At 48.9% G+C, this 19,370-nt stretch overlaps 1 protein-coding gene across 1 annotated transcript in view; it reads left to right on the top strand.

The window, feature by feature from the left end:
- Positions 1 to 19,370, top strand: part of mrc2 (mannose receptor, C-type 2) — a 294,508-nt gene that overhangs the window by 90,051 nt on the left and 185,087 nt on the right. Inside the window, exons 4-6 of the mRNA XM_080213436.1 lie at positions 4,449 to 4,613; positions 9,828 to 9,941; positions 11,782 to 11,922. Coding sequence (XP_080069562.1) covers positions 4,449 to 4,613; positions 9,828 to 9,941; positions 11,782 to 11,922 — 420 coding nt within the window. The remainder of the gene's footprint in view (positions 1 to 4,448; positions 4,614 to 9,827; positions 9,942 to 11,781; positions 11,923 to 19,370) is intronic.

The raw sequence follows: 19,370 nt of genomic DNA, 5'->3' as shown, positions 1-19,370 counted from the left end.
TAAACTCCAACGAGTACAGACCCAGTCTATTCAATCTCTCTTCATAAGCTAACCCCCTCATCTCCAGTATCAGCCTGGTGAACCTTCTCTGTACTCCCTCCAAGGCCAATATATCCTTTTGCAAATAAGGGGACCAAAACTGCACACAGTACTCCAGCTGCAGCCTCACCAGTGCCCTATACAGTTGCAGCAAGACCTCCCTGCTTTTATATTCTATCCCCCTCGCTATAAAGGCCAGCATCCCATTCGCCTTCTTGATCATCTGCTGCACCTGCAGACTGGGTTTTTGCGATTCATGCACAAGGACCCCCAGGTCCCTCTGCACCGTAGCATGTTGTAATTTTTCACTGTTTAAATAATAGTCCATTTTACTATTATTCCTTCCAAAGTGGATAACCTCCCACTTGCCAACGTTATACTCCATCTGACAGATCCTCGCCCACTCACTCAGCCTATCCAAATCTCTCTGCAGACTTTCCGTGTCCTCCACACAATTCGCTTTCCCACTCATCTTTGTGTCATCTGCAAACTTTGTTACCCTACACTCGGTCCCCTCCTCCAGATCGTCTGTGTATATGATAAGCAGCTGAGGCCCCAGCACCGATCCCTGCGGTACGCCACTAGTCACCAACTGCCAACCGGAAAAGCATCCATTACATGGATTGGCCACGCTGAATTGCCTCTTAGTGTCCCACGGTGTGTACACTAGGTGGGTTGGTGGTGGTAACTGCACAGGGTTACAGGGATGGGATGGAGTGGTGGGCCTGGGTAAGATGAGGCAGTCAGTGGCATAGTGTTATGGTCCCTGGACAAGTTATCCAGAGACCCAGGGTAACGTTCTGGGGGCCTGGTTTCGAACTCCACTACAGCAGATGGTGAGATTTGAGTTCAGTAAAAAAAAGTCTGGAATTAAAAATCTAGTGATAGCCCTGAACCCATTGTTGTAAAAACTCATCCAATCCACTTATGTCCTTTAGGGAAGGAAATCTGCCGTCCTTTACTGGTCTGGCCTACATGTGACTCTGGAGCCACAGCAATGCAGCTGATTCTCAAACGCCCTCGGGGTTGGGTGATAAATGCTGGCCCAGCCAGCGACACCCACATCTCGTAAACAAATTGTTTTAAAAACTCTTTCAGAGTGTTGGGCACAGACTCGATGGGCTAAATGGCCTCCTCTGTACTGTAGGGATCCTGTGCATTGGGTTACGCTTTAATCTTTTATACTTAAGGTAGCGCCAATCTCATCTTTGCAACCCTGTCTTCATAATTTAACCCTTTCAGTCCCCATTATCATTCTACTCAATCTGCTCTGCACCCTCTCCAAGTCCAGTCATAATTTTCCAGTGTGTTGCCAGCGAACCCCTCTATTCCTTCATCCAAACCATGTATAAATTTCATGAGAAGCTGAAACCCCAGTATCGATCCCTAGGGAATACACCGAGTCACACCCTGCGAATTGGACCACACATTTTCTGTCCCAGCCAATCTGAGATCCAGGCACTCTCAATTTGGTCAACAGTCTTTTATGTGGAACCTTTTCAAATGCCTTCTGGAATGGAACATAAATATTAACCATATCCACAGGTAGGAGAGGAGGGTGGAGGAGATGAGGGTGAGCTCTGAAAGGGATGGAAGGAGAGGGTTTGGGGAGTAGGGGATAATGGGGAGAAGAAATGAGAGCAAAAGGAGGGAGAGAGGAATGTAATGGAGAAGAAAGAGGAGGGAAATGGAGCAAGGGAAAAACATCTAGATCACACTATTAAACATTCCAAAACAATTTACACCCAATGAACTAGTTTTTGAGTATAGGAGTAGGGATAACATATTGGCACGGACAGATAACTGGTGAACAGGAAGCAGGAGTATAAATGGGCCGTTCTCTGGTTGGCAGGATGCCACAGGGATCAGTGCTGGGACCTCACTTTGTTCAATTTATATAAATGACTTGGATGAAGGGACCGAAGTTACGTTCACTAAGTTTGCTGTTGCTCCAAGGTAGGGAGGAAAGTAAATTGTGAAGAGCACCTAAGGAGGCTGCAGAAAGATACAGATGGGTTAAGTGACTGGGCAGAGATATGGTAAATAGGCTTTAATGTGGTCAAATGTGGAATTTTCCATTTTGGCAAGAAGAATAAAAGTGTATCTGAATGGTGAGAGAGTGCAGAGTTCTGAAATAGTCACAAAAGGGAGGTAATGCTGCAACTTTATAAGACCCTGGTCAGACCCCACTTGGAGTACTGTGCGCAGTTCTGGTCGCCTCACTACAGGAAGGATGTGGAAGCTATTGAGAGGGTGCAGAGGAGATTTACAAGGATGTTGCCTGGATTGGGAGGCATGCCTTATGAAGATAGGTTGAGGGAGCTGGGACTCTTCTCCCTGGAGAGACGAAGGTTGAGAGGCGACCCGATAGAGGTTTATAAAATGTTGAGAGGAATAGATAGGGTGGATTCTCAGAGGCTATTTCCCAGGGCTGAAATGGTTGCTACAAGAGGACACAGGTTTAAGGTGCTGGGGAGCAGGTACAGAGGAGATGTTAGGGGTGAATTTTTCACTCAGAGGGTGGTGAGTGAGTGGAATCGGTGGTGGTGGAGGCGAATTCTTTGAGGTCTTTTAAGAGACTTCTGGATGAGTATATGGGATTTAATGGGATTGAGGGCTATAGATAGGCCTGGTAGGTAGGGATATGGTCGGCGCAACTTGTGGGCTGAAGGGCCTGTTTGTGCTGTAGTGTTCTATGTTTAAAAGGCTAGTATCCAGGTACAGCAAGTCATTAGGAAAGCTAATTAATTACCTGCTGTACCTGTTAGAGAGGCTGGACTTGTATCTTCTAGAGTTTAGAAAAGTAAGATGCAGCTTGATTGAGAGGTACTGACAGGGGGGGAATGTGGAGAGGATGCCTGTGCTTGTAGGAGGATGGAGAACTAGGGGTCACTATTTAAAAATAAGAGGTTGCCCTTTTGAGACAGAGGTGACGAGATTGTGTTTCTCTCAGAGGTTTAGAGCTCCCTTCCTCGAAGGTAGTGGGATCAGTGTCTGAATATTTGGAAGGCAGAAGTGGGTAGATTCTTAAGCAAAGGGAATGAAAAGTTATTGGGGGGGGTGGGAGCTTGCAATCAGATTGGCCAATATCTTGTTGAATGGCACAGCAGGCTCGGGGGGGGGCCGAGTGGCCTACTCCAGATCCTGAGTCATATATTTATGTTTGTGAGATAGTGATATCTGTTGAGCTATAGCTGGCAGGTGGGAAAGGGATGGGGGGAGGCTGTAAGGAGAAGGGGGGAAGCAGGTGAGTAGAGAATGGAAGGAGAGCAAAGAGTTAGAGAAAAGAGCAGCAAGGGATGAGGGGAAAAGAGGAGATAATGGGTCAAGGAAGGAGAGAGGTTGGAGGGAATAGAAGGAAAGAGAGGATGCGTCGGGGAGGAGGGGAGTGAGAAAGGAAGGAATGAGCTGAAGAGGGAGAGTGGCCAGTGGTTGAGAGCAAACATGCTTAAATCAGCAGACTGTGATGAAGGTTCACAATCTGATTTGTGTGCTTACCATGTGTCTGATCTATAAGAAGCACCGTGGATCTGTCCCAGGCTTTTTCAATAGCACCTCCCAAATCCGTGACCCCTACAACCCTGAGAGACAAGGACAGAATGTACAAGGGACCACCACCACCTCCAAGATCCCGTTCAAACTATCATGACTTGGAAATTATTGTTGTTGTTACAGTTGTCACTGGGTCAAAATCTTAGAACCACAGAACCCTACAGTGCAGAAAGAGGCCCTTTGGCCCATCGAGTCTGCACCGAACACAATCCCACCCAGGTCCTACCTCCATTTCCCTACATATTATACCCACTAATCCCCCTAACCTACGCATCCCCGAATACTAAGAGGCAATTTCTTAGCACGGCCAATCAACCAAACTTGCATGTCTTTGGACTGTGGGAGGAAACTGGAGCACCCGGAGGAAACCCACGCAGACACGAGGGGAATGTGCAAATTCCACACAGACAGTGACCCGGGAATCCTGGAACTCCCGGCCAGATCTTCCAGTTCCGACACCTGCCGGATTTACCGGTGCTGCCGAAATTTTGGCTGGCGTCCACCACAGTGGGGCTGGAAATTGTAACTGCACCGTGTGTGTACCTACAGCGCGTGGACTGTCAGCACCACTGCTGTCTGTAACGAGGGATGTACGGTAAACTCAGACTGTGCCAGTGACATGCACTCCCCAAGAATTTTAAAGTTAATCTGTGCCTCTGTTGTGTGGGGCATTTGGAGATTTTGAAAGCTCTGATTACAGTCGCTTCCTTCCATATCGTTATTCTCACTGGCAGTGTATGTGTTGTCAGCGCGATTTGTGTGCAATCTCTAACAGAAATCTGTGTCATGCTATTAGCTGAATGATGTATCAGTCTTGCTTCTGTGGACTTTTAACCATAAAGCTTCTCTGTCCTCAGGTGATGACTGTGAAACGTTCTGGGACAAGGATCCATTGACCCATAGCTGCTACCAGTTCAACTTCCAGTCCACTCTCTCCTGGAGTGAGGCCCGTATTAGCTGTCAGCAGCAGAACTCTGACCTCCTGAGCATTACTGAACTTCACGAGCAAACCTACATTAACGGTACGACAGGAACACGGCTCGGTCAGTAATGTGTTCACACGAGTCACAAAACCCTGGCTTCAAACCCTGGTGTGGAGATGCCGGCGTTGGACTGGAGTAAACAGAATAAGAAGCCTGACAACACCAGGTTAAAGTCCAACCAATTTATTTGATAGTAAACTCACAAGCTTTCAGGGTTTGCCCCTTTGCCAGGTGAATGGAGGCCTTTAACCTGGTGTTGTCAGACTTCTTATTGTGTTCAAACCCTGGTCCAGAGCCTTCTGCCTGTAATCTACACTGACACTCCCATTCAGTACTGAGGGAGTGCCGCACTGTCAGAGGGTCAGTGCTGAGGGAGTGCCGCACTGTCAGAGGGTCAGTGCTGAGGGAGTGCCGCACTGTCAGAGGGTCAGTGCTGAGGGAGTGCCGCACTGTCAGAGGGTCAGTGCTGAGGGAGTGCCGCACTGTCAGAGGGTCAGTGCTGAGAGAGTGCCGCACTGTCAGAGGGTCAGTGCTGAGGGAGTGCCGCAATGTCAGAGGGTCAGTGCTGAGGGAGTGCCGCAATGTCAGAGGGTCAGTGCTGAGGGAGTGCCGCAATGTCAGAGGGTCAGTGCTGAGGGAGTGCGGCACTGTCAGAGGGTCAGTGCTGAGGGAGTGCCGCACTGTCAGAGGGTCAGCGCTGAGGGAGTGCCACACTGTCAGAGGGTCAGTGCTGAGAGAGTGCTGCACTGTCAGAGGGCCAGTGCTGAGGGAGTGCTGCACTGTCAGAGGGTCAGTGCTGAGGGAGTGCCGCACTGTCAGAGGGTCAGTGCTGAGGGAGTGCCGCACTGTCAGAGGGTCAGTGCTGAGGGAGTGCCGCACTGTCAGAGGGTCAGTGCTGAGGGAGTGCCGCACTGTCAGAGGGTCAGTGCTGAGGGAGTGCCGCACTGTCAGAGGGTCAGTGCTGAGGGAGTGCCGCACTGTTAGAGGGTCAGTGCTGAGAGAGTGCTGCACTGTCAGAGGGCCAGTGCTGAGGGAGTGCCGCACTGTCAGAGGGTCAGTGCTGAGGGAGTGCCACACTGTCAGAGGGTCAGTGCTGAGGGAGTGCCGCACTGTCAGAGGGTCAGTGCTGAGGGAGTGCCGCACTGTCAGAGGGCCAGTGCTGAGGGAGTGCTGCACTGTCAGAGGGTCAGTGCTGAGGGAGTGCTGCACTGTCAGAGGGCCAGTGCTGAGGGAGTGCTGCACTGTCAGAGGGTCAGTGCTGAGGGAGTGCCGCACTGTCAGAGGGTCAGTGCTGAGGGAGTGCCGCACTGTCAGAGGGCCAGTGCTGAGGGAGTGCCGCACTGTCAGAGGGTCAGTGCTGAGGGAGTGCCGCACTGTCAGAGGGTCAGTGCTGAGGGAGTGCCGCACTGTCAGAGGGTCAGTGCTGAGGGAGTGCCGCACTGTCAGAGGGTCAGTGCTGAGGGAGTGCCGCACTGTCAGAGGGTCAGTGCTGAGGGAGTGCCGCACTGTCAGAGGGTCAGTGCTGAGGGAGTGCCGCACTGTCAGAGGGTCAGTGCTGAGGGAGTGCCGCACTGTCAGAGGGTCAGTGCTGAGGGAGTGCCGCACTGTCAGAGGGTCAGTGCTGAGGGAGTGCCGCACTGTCAGACAGGGTCAGTGCTGAGGGAGTGCCGCACTGTCAGAGGGTCAGTGCTGAGGGAGTGCCGCACTGTCAGGCAGGGTCAGTGCTGAGGGAGTGCCGCACTGTCAGAGGGTCAGTGCTGAGGGAGTGCCGTACTGTCAGAGGGTCAGTACCCGGGCAGTGAAAAGTGGGCTCTGATAGGGGAGTAACCATCCTCCATTCGGGGGGGGGAGTTGGGGTCCCCTTTATATGAGTGAGGGGAGAGACGAGAGCCCCAATAACAGTGGAGAGAGGGTATGGAGAAAGGATTGTGCCCCCCCCACCCCCACTGATATTCAGTGATCGGGGGGTTGCCCCAGAATTTATGGGATGTGCCCCTCCATGTCTGTGACGGGGGTTGGGGGGGATGTTAATTTAAATGTAAATCATGATGCCCCATTCTCTGTGGAGCCAGGCACCACCCCCTCCATCCAGAGTGACAATGTGAACCACACCCCAGACCTTCAGGGCACCAAGTAGCAGGAAACCTGCTCTGGAGCGGAGTGGGCCAGTCAGACACCGCGCCATTTACTTCAGAAAATTCCACCCTGGGGTGTAGTCAATAAATGCTGGAGGCTCCCCCCTCCCCCTAATTCATGTCCACTCAGTCTAGAGGTTGTCTGAGTGGCTCAAACACATCCATTTATTCCATGGAGTTGGGATGAGTTACCCGGAGAGTAGAGGGGGTGTGGATTGGGGTAAGGAGGGAGCAGCAGAGCCTTGGGCAAGTTCAACATCAACTGCTTGTTGCCATCATCAATCCATTGGCCAAGAAGGCGTATGGTGTACTGGCCTTCATTAATCGAGGGATTGAGTTTAGGAGTCGGGAGGTAATGCTGCAACTTTATAAGACCCTTGTCAGACCCCACTTGGAGTACTGTGCGCAGTTCTGGTCGCCTCACTACAGGAAGGATGTGGAAGCTATTGAGAGGGTGCAGAGGAGATTTACAAGGATGTTGCCTGGATTGGGAGGCATGCCTTATGAGGATAGGTTGAGGGAGCTCGGTCTCTTCTCCCTGGAGAGATGAAGGTTGAGAGGCGACCTGATAGAGGTTTATAAAATGTTGAGAGGAATAGATAGGGTGGATTCTCGGAGGCTATTTCCCAGGGCTGAAATGGTCACTACGAGAGGACACAGGTTTAAGGTGCTGGGGAGCAGGTACAGAGGAGATGTCAGGGGTAAGTTTTTCACTCAGAGGGTGGTGAGTGAGTGGAATCGGCTGCCGTCGGTGGTGATAGAGACGAACTTGCTGGGGTCTTTTAAGAGACTTCTGGATGAGTATATGGGATTTAATGGGATTAGGAGTTAATGGGATTGGGAGTTCTATGGCTTGGTAGGTATGGATATGATCGGTGCAACTTGTGGGCCAAAGGGCCTGTTTGTGCTGTAGTGTTCTATGTTCTATTAAAGTCTTTAATAAGAAATGGATACTTCAGTGTCAGGAGGAACATTCTATACGGAAAGGAATATTGCCAACTCCACGGCTGATCCTGCACCGTACAGAACACAACCAATCTCCTTAACTCTAGTGATGCCTGCACCTGCTTCCCATGCGTGGTATAAGTTTGGGAAGGGCTGGTGAGGTTCACACTCTCTCTGTATATTACCGTTTCATTGAGAGTTCTTGCTCTGAAATGTTTGTGTATCTTTCTAGTGTTTTCTTTTCCACAGCAGGCCTCTGCTGGTCATGTGACTTGCCTCAGGCCGGGCTCTCCAGAAGGGGCTAGGCCGGAGCCTGGGGATAACTCCTGCCAGTATTTTGCCTCAACCCGAGTTGGAAGGTTACCACGTAGTGACTCACTTCCTCTGGCAATTGGCCAAGGGCCAAGCCTAACAGGAGATGTAGAGATGTACCAGAATTCAGGCTCCCAGCGTCTGCAATCTGATCCCTTGCTGCCTGCTTCAGTTTGTGCATTTTGGAGAGCGGGGTGGGCTGTATTGACCATTTTAACACAGCACAGGAGTGTTATTGATCCAAGCACACCAACTCCAGACTCCCTAAAAGTGCTGAGTTACTTCCATCCTAATTTTTGAGTGGGCATCATGGAAATTTCCGAGATTCCTTCCTTTTAAAGCAAATCCCAGTTTCCTGCCTGTGGGGTGGGATTTTACAGTCCCGCCCACCACCGAGATCATCCAATCTTGCTAAAAGGCAATGGACTTTAGGGTGGGCTGCCCAACGACGGGAGGGTCCCGCCATGACGGGGCTGGAAAATCCCACAGCAAGATCCCAGAGCACGATGTGGAGACATGCGTTCATTCCCAGGTTTTCAGCTGGGCAGCACAACAGAACTCAAACCCTGCACCCCTCACCCCCTCCCATCCCCTCGGCCAGTTATCCATGGGAGGAGACGCTAAGTCCTCACTCTCCTGGGGTTGGCCTGTTCCAATTGTGATTCAAAACTGGCCACTTGTTTCAAAGCACCATTTGAAAGGCCCCAGAGTTAGATGATAGATGGTATTACTGGGGTTATTTTACTGGACTCATGATCCCACCACACGACAGTTTGAGAATTTATATGTTATTTTAAAATTCCTGAACGCTGACATCAGTTTCGGTGACCGTGAAGCTGTTGAATGATCAAATGGTTCATTAATATTCTTTAGGTAAGGAAACCAGCTCTGTATACTTGGCTGGTCCTTAGCGTGTCTCAGTCAGAAGTCTCACAACACCAGGTTAAAGTCCAACCAATTTCTTTGATAGTAAACTCACAAGCTTATTTACTATCAAATAAATTGGTTGGACTTTAACCTGGTGTTGTGAGACTTCTTACTGTGTTTACCCCAGTCTAACACCAGCGTCTCCAGACCTGAATCACTGTACTTGTCTTTTAGTCTCAATATGAGGTGGCCAGCAAGACACTTGCCTTGAGCCACTCCAAAGATAGTGGGAATATTTTGATTTGGTTGGATTTAATTTGATTTATTATTGTCACATGTATTAACGTACAGTGAAAAGTATTGTTTCTTGCACGCTATACAGATAAAACGTACCGTTCATAGAGAAGGAAAGGAGAGAGTGCAGAATGTAGGGTTACAGGCATAGCTAGGGTGTAGAGAAAGATCAACTTAATGCAAAGTAGGTCCATTCAAAAGTCTGACAGGGAAGAAGCTGCGCTTGAGTTGGTTGGTCCGTGACCTCAGGCTTTTGTATCTTTTTCCCAAAAGTGGAAGAGAGAAGTGTGTGTGGGGTCCTTAATTATGTTGGCTGCATTGTTGAGGCAGTGGGAAGTGTAGACAGAGTCAATGGGTGGGAGGCTGGTTTCACAACCTTTTGCAGTTCATTTTTTGTAATTTGTAATTATTACATATTTTGTAATATTGTGACTGCCAAGCCTGCAGTGGGGGAAAAAGGTAGCTCACCACCACCTTCCCGAGGGATGGACAAAAATGCCAACGTTGCCAGTGATGCACACTTCCTGAGAATGAATGTTCACAAGTTGGCTACTGTCTGAGGCAGTGGAAGGTGCCTGGGGCAAAGAGGACCACTTCCACCTGAAGCACTGACGCTCGCGAACAGTGGAGGTTTATTTTGGCAGTGTCACAAAGCAGCAGCTTTACTCAGTTTCACTTTGTGGGTTGTCTCCTTTCCAAGGTCTCCTGACCGGTTATAGCGCTACTCTGTGGATTGGCCTGAATGATCTGGACATTGATGGCGGTTGGCAGTGGTCTGATGGATCACCATTGAAGTACCTCAACTGGGAGAGTGGTAATCAATTCTCTAAATATTAACTAACTTTTGATCTCTCTACTGCACATTCACAACCTGAAGAAATATTGCACTGACACACACTGTCTGTTCCTGCACTCTGTTACAAATCTCCTCATTTTGTATTGATGTTTTTCTAAAATGTGTTATTTTTCATATAATTTTGCCACTGAACTGTATTTGTCACCTATCTGCCCAATCCATTCACCTGGCTGCTCTCCTCCTGTAGTCTCCACCCTAATTATCAACAAGCTTCAGTCTCGTCCTTTAGTATCTATATCCAAATTCTCTTGTTTATGCCCACGAGTACTCTTGCTCGAGTCACCATCGCCAGGTGAGCCACCCACAGCAAATAGAACATTCCAGATTGTTCGAGGGAACAGTGACACAGTGGTTAGCACTGCTGCCTCACAGCGCTAGGGACCCAGGTTCAAATTCCCAGCCCGGGTCACTGTCTGTGTGGAATCTGCATGTTCTCCCTGTATCTGCGTGGGTTTCCTCCAAGTGCTCCCGTCTCCTCTCTCAGCCCAAAGACGTGCTGGTTAGGTACACCAGCCGTGCTAAATTCTCCCCCGGTGTACCCGAACAGGAGCCGGAGTGTGGCGACTAGGGGATTTTCACACTAACTTCATTGCAGTGTTAATTTAAGCCTAATAAATAATCTTTAAACTTTTTTTTGCCATTAACGCATCTGTTTTCAGACACTCCTTACCACTTGGCCTCAGGAATCTTGTACCAAAAAGGTCAAATTTGTGTTTAAAAACTCTCCCCAAAGTAACTCTTCCGCTCTTGTTACCTTGTTGTCTCTCTCTTGTTTTTTCACTTTCTCATTCTTTCACTCTAACCGCTCTCTGTCTATTATACTCTCTCTGTCTCTCTCTCTCTCCTAACTGTGGTGACACAAATTGATGACTGGGATCTGATACCTAATGCCACCTATTATTTATTTTGGTTGAAATCCTGATCTGAAGTTGATCGCTTGATGTGAGGCTCACTTTATAACTGGGTAGCTGTGTTAACTGCCTCTGATTTTAATCTAGTTGGGTGCTGCTAAGAATTCTGTGTCCCTCCTGCCCTCTTAGAGTCACAGAGGTTTACAGCATGGAAACAGGCCCTTCGGCCCAACTTGTCCATGCTGCCTTTATTTAAAATTCCTAAGCTAGTTCCAATTACCCGTATTTGGCCCATATCCCTCTATACCTATCTTACCCACGTAACTATCTAAATGCTTTTTAAAAGACAAAATTGTACCCACGTCTACTACTACCTCCGGCAGCTTGGATACTCAGCACCCTCTGTGTGAAAAAATTGTCCCTCTGGACACTTTTGTATCTCTCCCCTCTCTCCTTAAACCTATGCCCTCTCTTGGCTGAGGAACTCCTCGCCAGAGACTCGGGTTCAATCCCAACCTTGGGCTACTGTGGGATTTAAACATTCTCCCCGTGTCTGCGTGGGTTTCCTCCGGGTGCTCTGGTTTCCTCCCACAGTCCGAAAGACTTGCTGGTTAGTTGCATTGGCCTTGCTAAATTGCTCCTTACTGTCCAAATTTGCATAGGTTAGGGGGATTAGCGGGGTAAATACATGGGGCGGGCCTGGATAAGATGCTCTATTAGAGAGTCAGATACAGACCTGATGGGCCGAATGGCCTCCTTCTGCACTGTAGGGATTCTATGACTGACCCACAGACCTGGTGGGTGTAGGTCATTTTATTTCTGGGGTTTACTGGTCAGTGCAAAGTGTGTTTTGGAGAACGAGACTTCTCCACGTGGCCATAAGCACAAGATCAACAGGCCCAGGCTTAACAACACTCCCTGACATCTTCCTTTCTTCTGTTCTACAGACCAGCCAGCAAACTCGCTGGAGGAAAACTGCGGAGTTATCCGGACAGAATCTTCCGGGAGATGGCAGAACAAAGATTGTGGCATCGCCCGGCCATATGTCTGTAAGAAGAAACCAAAATCCAAGGATCCTGTGACCACAGGTGGGAAAATAATCAGGCACGAGCGCTCCGTAGGTTAATCCTGATGGTGATGGAAGTTTCAGCAGATCTGGGGATGAGAAGAGAGAGGCAGCCAATATAAAATGGGATTCAAAGTCTTCTATTGGCAATAAGGTAGTGAGGGGTGATGTTAGGGACAAAGAGATACGAGGTCTGATATAAAGACAAATACAAGGTTAGCAGAAGTAAGCTACTGGAACTGTTTATTAATACGTCTGCCCCCTTGCGTCTGCCCTCTCACGTCTACCCTCTAACGTCTGGTCTCTATCGCCTGCCCTCTCATGTCTGCCCCCTAACATAGTTGGCACAAGACTGCCCGGGCAAGCTCCACCCAGGGTACAACTCGAGTCCTGAGTCGCCGAGTCCTGAGTCTCTTAAAGGGGCGTGCCACAGCATACATAACAAAAAGGAGATCTGATTTACACGTGGAGGCAGTGGGAGCTTGAGGCACCCTTAACCTGTCTGTACCAAGGAAGAATAGAAGAAGAGATGGTTGAGGCATTCGATGGGATATCTGACCGAGAAGGTCACGGGAAGGCTGGTTGTACTTCGAGTTAATAAATCATCAGGATTGGTGAGATGCCTCCATGGATACTGATGGAAGAGAAGGGGAAATTGTGCAGGCCATAATTGTCCAATCCTCCTTAAATCCAGGATTCATAAAATCATAAATGCAGCAAGTACAGACCCGTCAGGTTAATTTCGATAGCAGGAAAACTTCTAGAAATGGTGACCTGGGATAACAGTTACTTCGACAAATACAGACTCAGCAACGAAAAGCAGAAGAGATTTGTTAAAGATAAATCGTGTTTGGCCACCTTGCTTGAGGTTTTGGATGAAGAGGCCGGCTGGTGAGGGAATGCCGTTGACATGGTGGATCTGGACATCCAAGAGATGTTTGATCGAGCCACATGGTAACTTTGTCGGCAAGACTGGAGACAGAGGCACCATGAACATGAAGTTGGCCGAGTGATAGGGGAACCAGTGGTGAAAAGTTCTTGTCCCAACGGGGGGGGTAGTTACAGAATGTTCCTGTCCTGATGGGGGTAGAATGGGATCCCCAGTGGTCAAAATTAAGATTTAGAAATTACCGTGCAGAAAGAGACCCTTCGGCCCATCGAGTCTGCACCGAACACAATCCCACCCAGGCCCTACCCACGTATCCCACCCACTAATCCCACTAACCTACGCATCCCTGGACACTAAGGGGCAATTTCTTAGCATGGCCAATCAACCTAACCCGCACATCTTTGGACTGTGGGAGGAAACCGGAGCGCCCGGAGGAAACCCATGCAGACACGAGGAGAATGTGCAAACTCCACACAGACAGTGACCTGAGCCAGGAATCGAACCCAGGACCCTGGAGCTGTGAGGTAGCAGTGCTAACCCACCGTGCCGTGACTTCTGCTTCTCTTGATGATCTGGACTCGAGTTTAGGCAGTACAATTTCATAATTTGCAGATAACAAATTGTAAAGTGTGTGGAGGATAGTGAGGTTTCAGGAGGACTTCGACTGCTGGAATGGGTGGACCATTGGCAGATATTTACAGCACAGAAATGTGAAAGGATACATTCAGGTAGGAAAAACAAGGACAGAAAATATAAAATAAAGAGTACAATTTGAAAGGGAGTCCAGGAACAGAGAGATCTGGTGATAAATAGGCACAAATCACCATTAAAGGAGCGAAAGTAGTTAAAATGATGTATGGGATCCTGGCCTTTTTTTAAACAGAGACATTGAATTACAAAAGCAAGCTCATGATGAATATTTAGAAACCTCTGTCTTGTTCTCAGACGGAGTATTGTTTCTGGGCACCGCACTTCCAGGAAGAAATGGAGATTTTAGAGAGTGTACGGAAAAAGTTAGTGAGAATGGTTCCAGGGGTATGGGACTTCAGTTACATAGATTGGAGAAGCTGAGGCTGTTCTCCCTGGATGACACAGTGGTTAGTACTGCCCCCTCATGGTGCCAGGGACCCTGGTTCAGTTCCAGCCTTGGGTGACTGTCTGTGTGGAGTTTGCACATTCTCCTCATGTCTGCGCGGGTATCCTCCCCTCCAAAGATGTGCAGGTCACGCTTGGCCATGTTAATTTGCCCCTTAGTGTCAGGGGGATTAGCAGTGGAAATATGTGGGGTTATGGGGATAGGGTCTGGGTGGGATTGTTGTCAGTGCAGACTCAATGGGCTGAATGGCCTCCTTCTGCTCTGTAGGGTTTCTATGAAGAGAAGGTTGGGAAGAGATTCAGTAGTGGTGTTCAAATTCATCAGGGGTCTGGACAGAGTGGGGGAGGTGGACTGTCCCCATTGGCCACAGAGTCAGGAACTGAATTACGTGGTTACAGGGAGAATGGCATAAGAAGCAAAAGTGTCACGAGGAAAAATCCTTTTATGCAGTGAGTGGTTAGGGTCTGGAATGTACTGTCTGAGAATGTGGTGGAGACAGATTCACACAGCGAGTGGTTAGGATCTGGAATGTACTGTCTGAGAGTGTGGTGGAGACAGATTCACACAGCGAGTGGTTAGGATCTGGAATGTACTGTCTGAGAGTGTGGTGGAGACAGATTCACACAGCGAGTGGTTAGGGTCTGGAATGCACTGTCTGAGAGTGTGGTGGAGACAGATTCACACAGCGAGTGTTAGGGTCTGGAATGTACTGTCTGAGAGTGCGGTGGAGACAGATTCACACAGCGAGTGGTTAGGATCTGGAATGTACTGTCTGAGAGTGTGGTGGAAACAGATTCACACAGCGAGTGTTAGGGTCTGGAATGCACTGTCTGAGAGTGTGGTGGAGACAGATTCACACAGCGAGTGGTTAGGATCTGGAATATACTGTCTGAGAGTGTGGTGGAGACAGATTCAATCATGGCTTTCAAAATGGAATTGAATAAGATTCTGAAGAGAGAACATTTGAAGGGATTTGGGGAAAAGGGTTGGGGAGAGAGATGAACTGGGTTGCTCTTGCTGGGAGCTGGCAGGAATGGCCTCTTGCTGTGCTGTAATCCAATGATGAGATAAAACCTGTGCTTTGTCTTGTTGGTTCCTGCTGGAGTCACAGCTGCTGCAGTGAGATGTTGGTGTCAATAAGGGAAAAAACCTCTGCAGTCTGAGCTTGATGGGAGATTACATGGTGTCTGGAGAGTGTTAGAGAGGGGCTGTGGATTGGAAGGTTGTGGGGGGTGTGGGGCGGGTAGTAGAGGCTCAGGGAGAGGCTGGAGATTTGAAGATAAGCTCCCTGATTGTGGTGACGCTGGAGGTCAGGGGGGATTTAGGGAAAGGTGGGATTCTCTGGCCTCTCCACAGTGTGTTTCCTGCAGCAGGAGGTGGCGTGCCATTCACAGGCTCCGAGATCTACTGCTGCAGCCAATCAGATTTCCCACTGACTCCACCCGATGCCGTCGGGAAGCCCGGGATGGGGGTGCACCGTCTGCGGACTAGAAGATCCCGCTGGCATGAACAGCCAGAGAAGTCCAGCCACACACAACGCCCAAATAGGTTGAGAGAGAGAGAGACCCGTCCAACCCAGAAAGAGGCCATTCAGCCCATCGTGCCTGTGCCTGAAGCAACTTCCTGTCCTTGGTCTGTAGCCTCGCACTCGCTGGAAATCACCTCAATCACAGCGCCTGGGATAGTTCGAGTAAGAATCCGTGGAAGAAACCAATGGAAAATCAGTGACCCAGGGGCTAGAGGGCAGGAGGGGGTGTCAGAGGCTGGAGGGCAAGGGCAGAGTTGGGGGGGAGGAGGGAGTGTAGGAAGCAGGAGGGGGAGGAGGTGGTGGGGGAGGCAGAGGGGGAGGTGGTGGTGGGGGAGGCGGAGAGGGGGAGGTGGTGGTGGGGATGCAGGGAGGTGGAGGAGATGGTGGCAGAGGCAGGAGGGTGTGTCAGAGGCAGGAGGGGGAGGACAGGGTGGGAGGGAGGGAGGGATGTTGGAAGCAGAAGGGGGAGGAGGTGATGGGGGAGGTGGAGGAAGGAGGTGATGGGGGAGGCAGGAAGGGGGGAGTCTGTTATTGAATGTGAGAGAAAGAAAGATCTTAATTAGCGGCAGTGTTAAATCCCCACGATGTTTCCCAGGCGTTGCTGAGGCCCAGTGCTGATAGGTTGATTCAGTGGAACAAATCTCCTCTTCAGCGAGTCTAGCTGAAACTCCTGATCTGACCATGTTTGATGAGTGGAAGCTAAGCTTGTGGGCAGCTTAAGGAATCGTGTGTGTCTCTGATTTGGCTGTGCTGTAGTGCTAGAGGTTTGGAGTAGATTGTGGGATTACTTCTGATTTGACTGAAACCAGATGGTATTTTGGCAGCACCCTGAGTATAATAAATAGAATGTCCTGAAGTGACCCCAGCTTCCTAGAGGAACAATGAGCTGGGAGACTCTTGGCATGGTGTTGTATAAAGGAAATGGTACTTTGCTTACTGACTAGCCTGAGATGCCCCCCCTCAGACACACCCTGCTGAGTGTGAGATTTTGGAAGGGATTTGGATCTGAGTCTAATGATTCTGAAGTGTTATTTATTATCACACAACAGATATCAACACAGCTAGAGTTTAAACAGTGAGTTACATTCCCACATATATCTGTAATCCCTTCAGTTCGTGTATGATCTGTGGGCTTTCTCTCCTCTTTATCACATTTAGGGAGGTTGTGGTATTGTCGCTGGACCTGTAATCTAGAGATTCTGAGGGCCTGGGTTCAAATCCCACCAAAGCAGATGGTGAAATTTGTATTCAACAAGAGTCTGAAATTAAGAGTCTAAGGATGACCATGAAACTGTTATCGATCGTTGTAAAAACCCATCTGTTTCGTTAATGGAAAGGAAATCTGCCGTCCTTATCCCACTCTGGCCTACATGTGACTCCAGAGCCACAGCTCTGATCCTTCACCCCTCAGGGATGGGGAGTAAATGCTGAGCCAATCGGTGATGACCATAATCCCATGAACAGATGAAGAAGGATCTGGGCAGCTGTTGGATTTCAGCCGAGCTTTAACGTCTACTCTTTCAGGCTAAGGTGCTCTGTCCACTGTCTCCGAATTCTTTGTTATCTGTCAAAACTCCTTTCTCCTTTATACACAAAGTGAGAGAGGAGTTCTTTGCGTGCCAAAGAAGCAAATCTGTGTGCGCTCCAACTGGAAACCATGGGTGAACTGCTTGCCGAAGTCCAGGTCTGAGGCGTTCTAGTCAGGTGACCCTGACCGATACAGGAAATCCAGATAGGATGTAAGGAGATCCATCAGAGATGCTAAAAGACAGGACCGGACCAAGCGAGAGTCCCAGGCTCGCCACACCGACAATGGCAAGAACTGCAAGATGTAACAGATTACAAGTTGAAGGCACGTAAAATCGCCAGCTCCAACACACCCTTCCCTGATGAACTCAATGCATTCTGCGCCCGTTTTGAGCAAGACCGAGAGCATGCCCTCCACCCTGGAAGCCCTGGATGATTTGCCTATTGCTGCAACACGTCTGCAGCAGACACAAAGAACAACACAACACAGGAAACAGGCCCTTCGGCCCAACGAGCCCGCGCCGCCATCTTAACAATGTGTTTTTCCTCCTCCACCCTTGACCCATAACACCATCTCCCTGGCCCTGCACTCAACCCTGGAACACCGAGATAACAATATGCCTACGTCAGACTCCTATTTATTGACTACAGCTCAGCTTCAACACCATTATTCCCACAAAACTCATTGGTGAATTTAATCTTCATATTGATTGACAGTAAATGGTAGAACCCTTCGCTGTATTGGTAGGCAGAGGGATCTGTGTGTACATGTCCACCAATCACGGAAAGTGGCAACGCAGGTGGATAAGATAGTCAGGAAGACATACGGCATGCTTGCCTTCATTGGTCAGGGCATTGAGTATAAAAATCGGCAGGTCATGCTGCAGGCATACAGAACTTTGGTTTGGTCTCATTTAGAATATTCCGTACAATTCTGGTCGCCACAGTACCAGAAGGATGTGGAGGCTTTGGAGAGGGTACAGAAGAGGTTTACCAGGATGTTGCCTGGTCTGGAGGGTATTAGCTATGAGGAGAGGTTGGAGAAACTCGGTTTGTTCTCAATGGAACGACAGAGGTTGAGGGGGTGACCTGATAGAGGTTTACAAGATTATGAGTGGCCTGGACAGAGTGGATAGTCAGATGCTCTTTCCTAGGGTAGAAAAGTCAAGTACGAGGGGACACAGGTTTAAGATGCGTGGGGAAAAGTTTAGAGGAGATGTGCGGGGGCAAGTTATTTACACAGAGGGTGGTGAATGTCTGCAACACACTGCCTGGGGACGGGGTGGGAGCGGGTACAATAGCGGCATTTAAGGGGCAACTAGACAAATACTTGAACAGGATGGGAACAGAAGGATACAGACTCTGTAAGTGCATACGGTTTTAGTTTAGGCAGGCATCATGATCAGCACAGACTTGGAGGGCTGAAGGGCCTGTTCCTGTATTTTTCTTTGTCCTTTGATTAGACCGAACAAATTAGCAAAGATAGCTTTATAAGAAGAATGCACCAACCATGACTAGGGAAATTAAGACTGGTATCAAATTGAAAGAAAAATTTAGCAGCAAGCCTGAAAATTGGGAAAATGTTCAAAACTAGCAAAGGACGACTGAATGAATAATAGACAGAGAGAGAAATGAGAGCGTGGGAGTAAAGCAGCAAGAAATGTAAGGAAAAGCAGTGAAAGTTTCCACAAATATAGGAAAAGGAAGAGAGAAGCTGAAATGAATGCTGGTACCTCAGAGGGTAAGATTGGGGAATTAATCACTGAAAACAAGGAAATAGCAAAGATTTTGAACAAGTATTTTGTAAAGGTGGGGGTGGGCGGGGCGGGATGGATATGGAGGAGTGGCTGAGGGGCTGTGAGGAGTGAAGGGTAAACTACCCACCTCAGCAATCAGAAACTCATGTCTCCACCTTCTGTCTATGTATGGGGTCATTGAGCCAAATTCCACATTGCACCTGATCCTTGGAATGAAGATCTCATTCCGGGCACTTTATCCGCGAGGTTCCAGATTCATGTCCCCCTCTAAGGCTTGAGTACAAAAAAAAATCAACGTTCCAGGGTAGCACTGAGGGAGTGCTGCACTGTCAGAGAAGCCGTCTTTCAGATGAGGCATTAAATTGTGGTCCCATCAGCCTGATTGGGTGAATTTAAAAGATGTCATCAGCCCTGTTTGATGGAAGAGGGAGGGAGGTGGGTCCTGGCCAAGTCAGTCAACGTCACTTGAACAGATTATTTGGTCATAATCACATTATTGATAGTGGGATCTTGCTGTGTACAAATTGTTCATCCAGTAGAAGGAATTCTTCAGTTGCAAATAATAAACTTCCGAGAGTAAATCAAAGAAAATGGTTGAATAAAAAAACTTCATTGCTCCAACACTTGAGGCCACACCCTGGGCCATGCAAGCTCTCCACAATTCCCATCTGCT

Source organism: Carcharhinus amblyrhynchos, chromosome 27 (genome assembly GCF_965287045.1).
Source record: "Carcharhinus amblyrhynchos chromosome 27, sCarAmb.v2.hapA, whole genome shotgun sequence".
NCBI classification, from domain to species: Eukaryota; Metazoa; Chordata; class Chondrichthyes; order Carcharhiniformes; family Carcharhinidae; genus Carcharhinus; species Carcharhinus amblyrhynchos.
The sequence above is the reverse complement of the archived record's forward strand: the minus strand, read 5'-3'. Positions and strand labels throughout refer to the sequence as shown.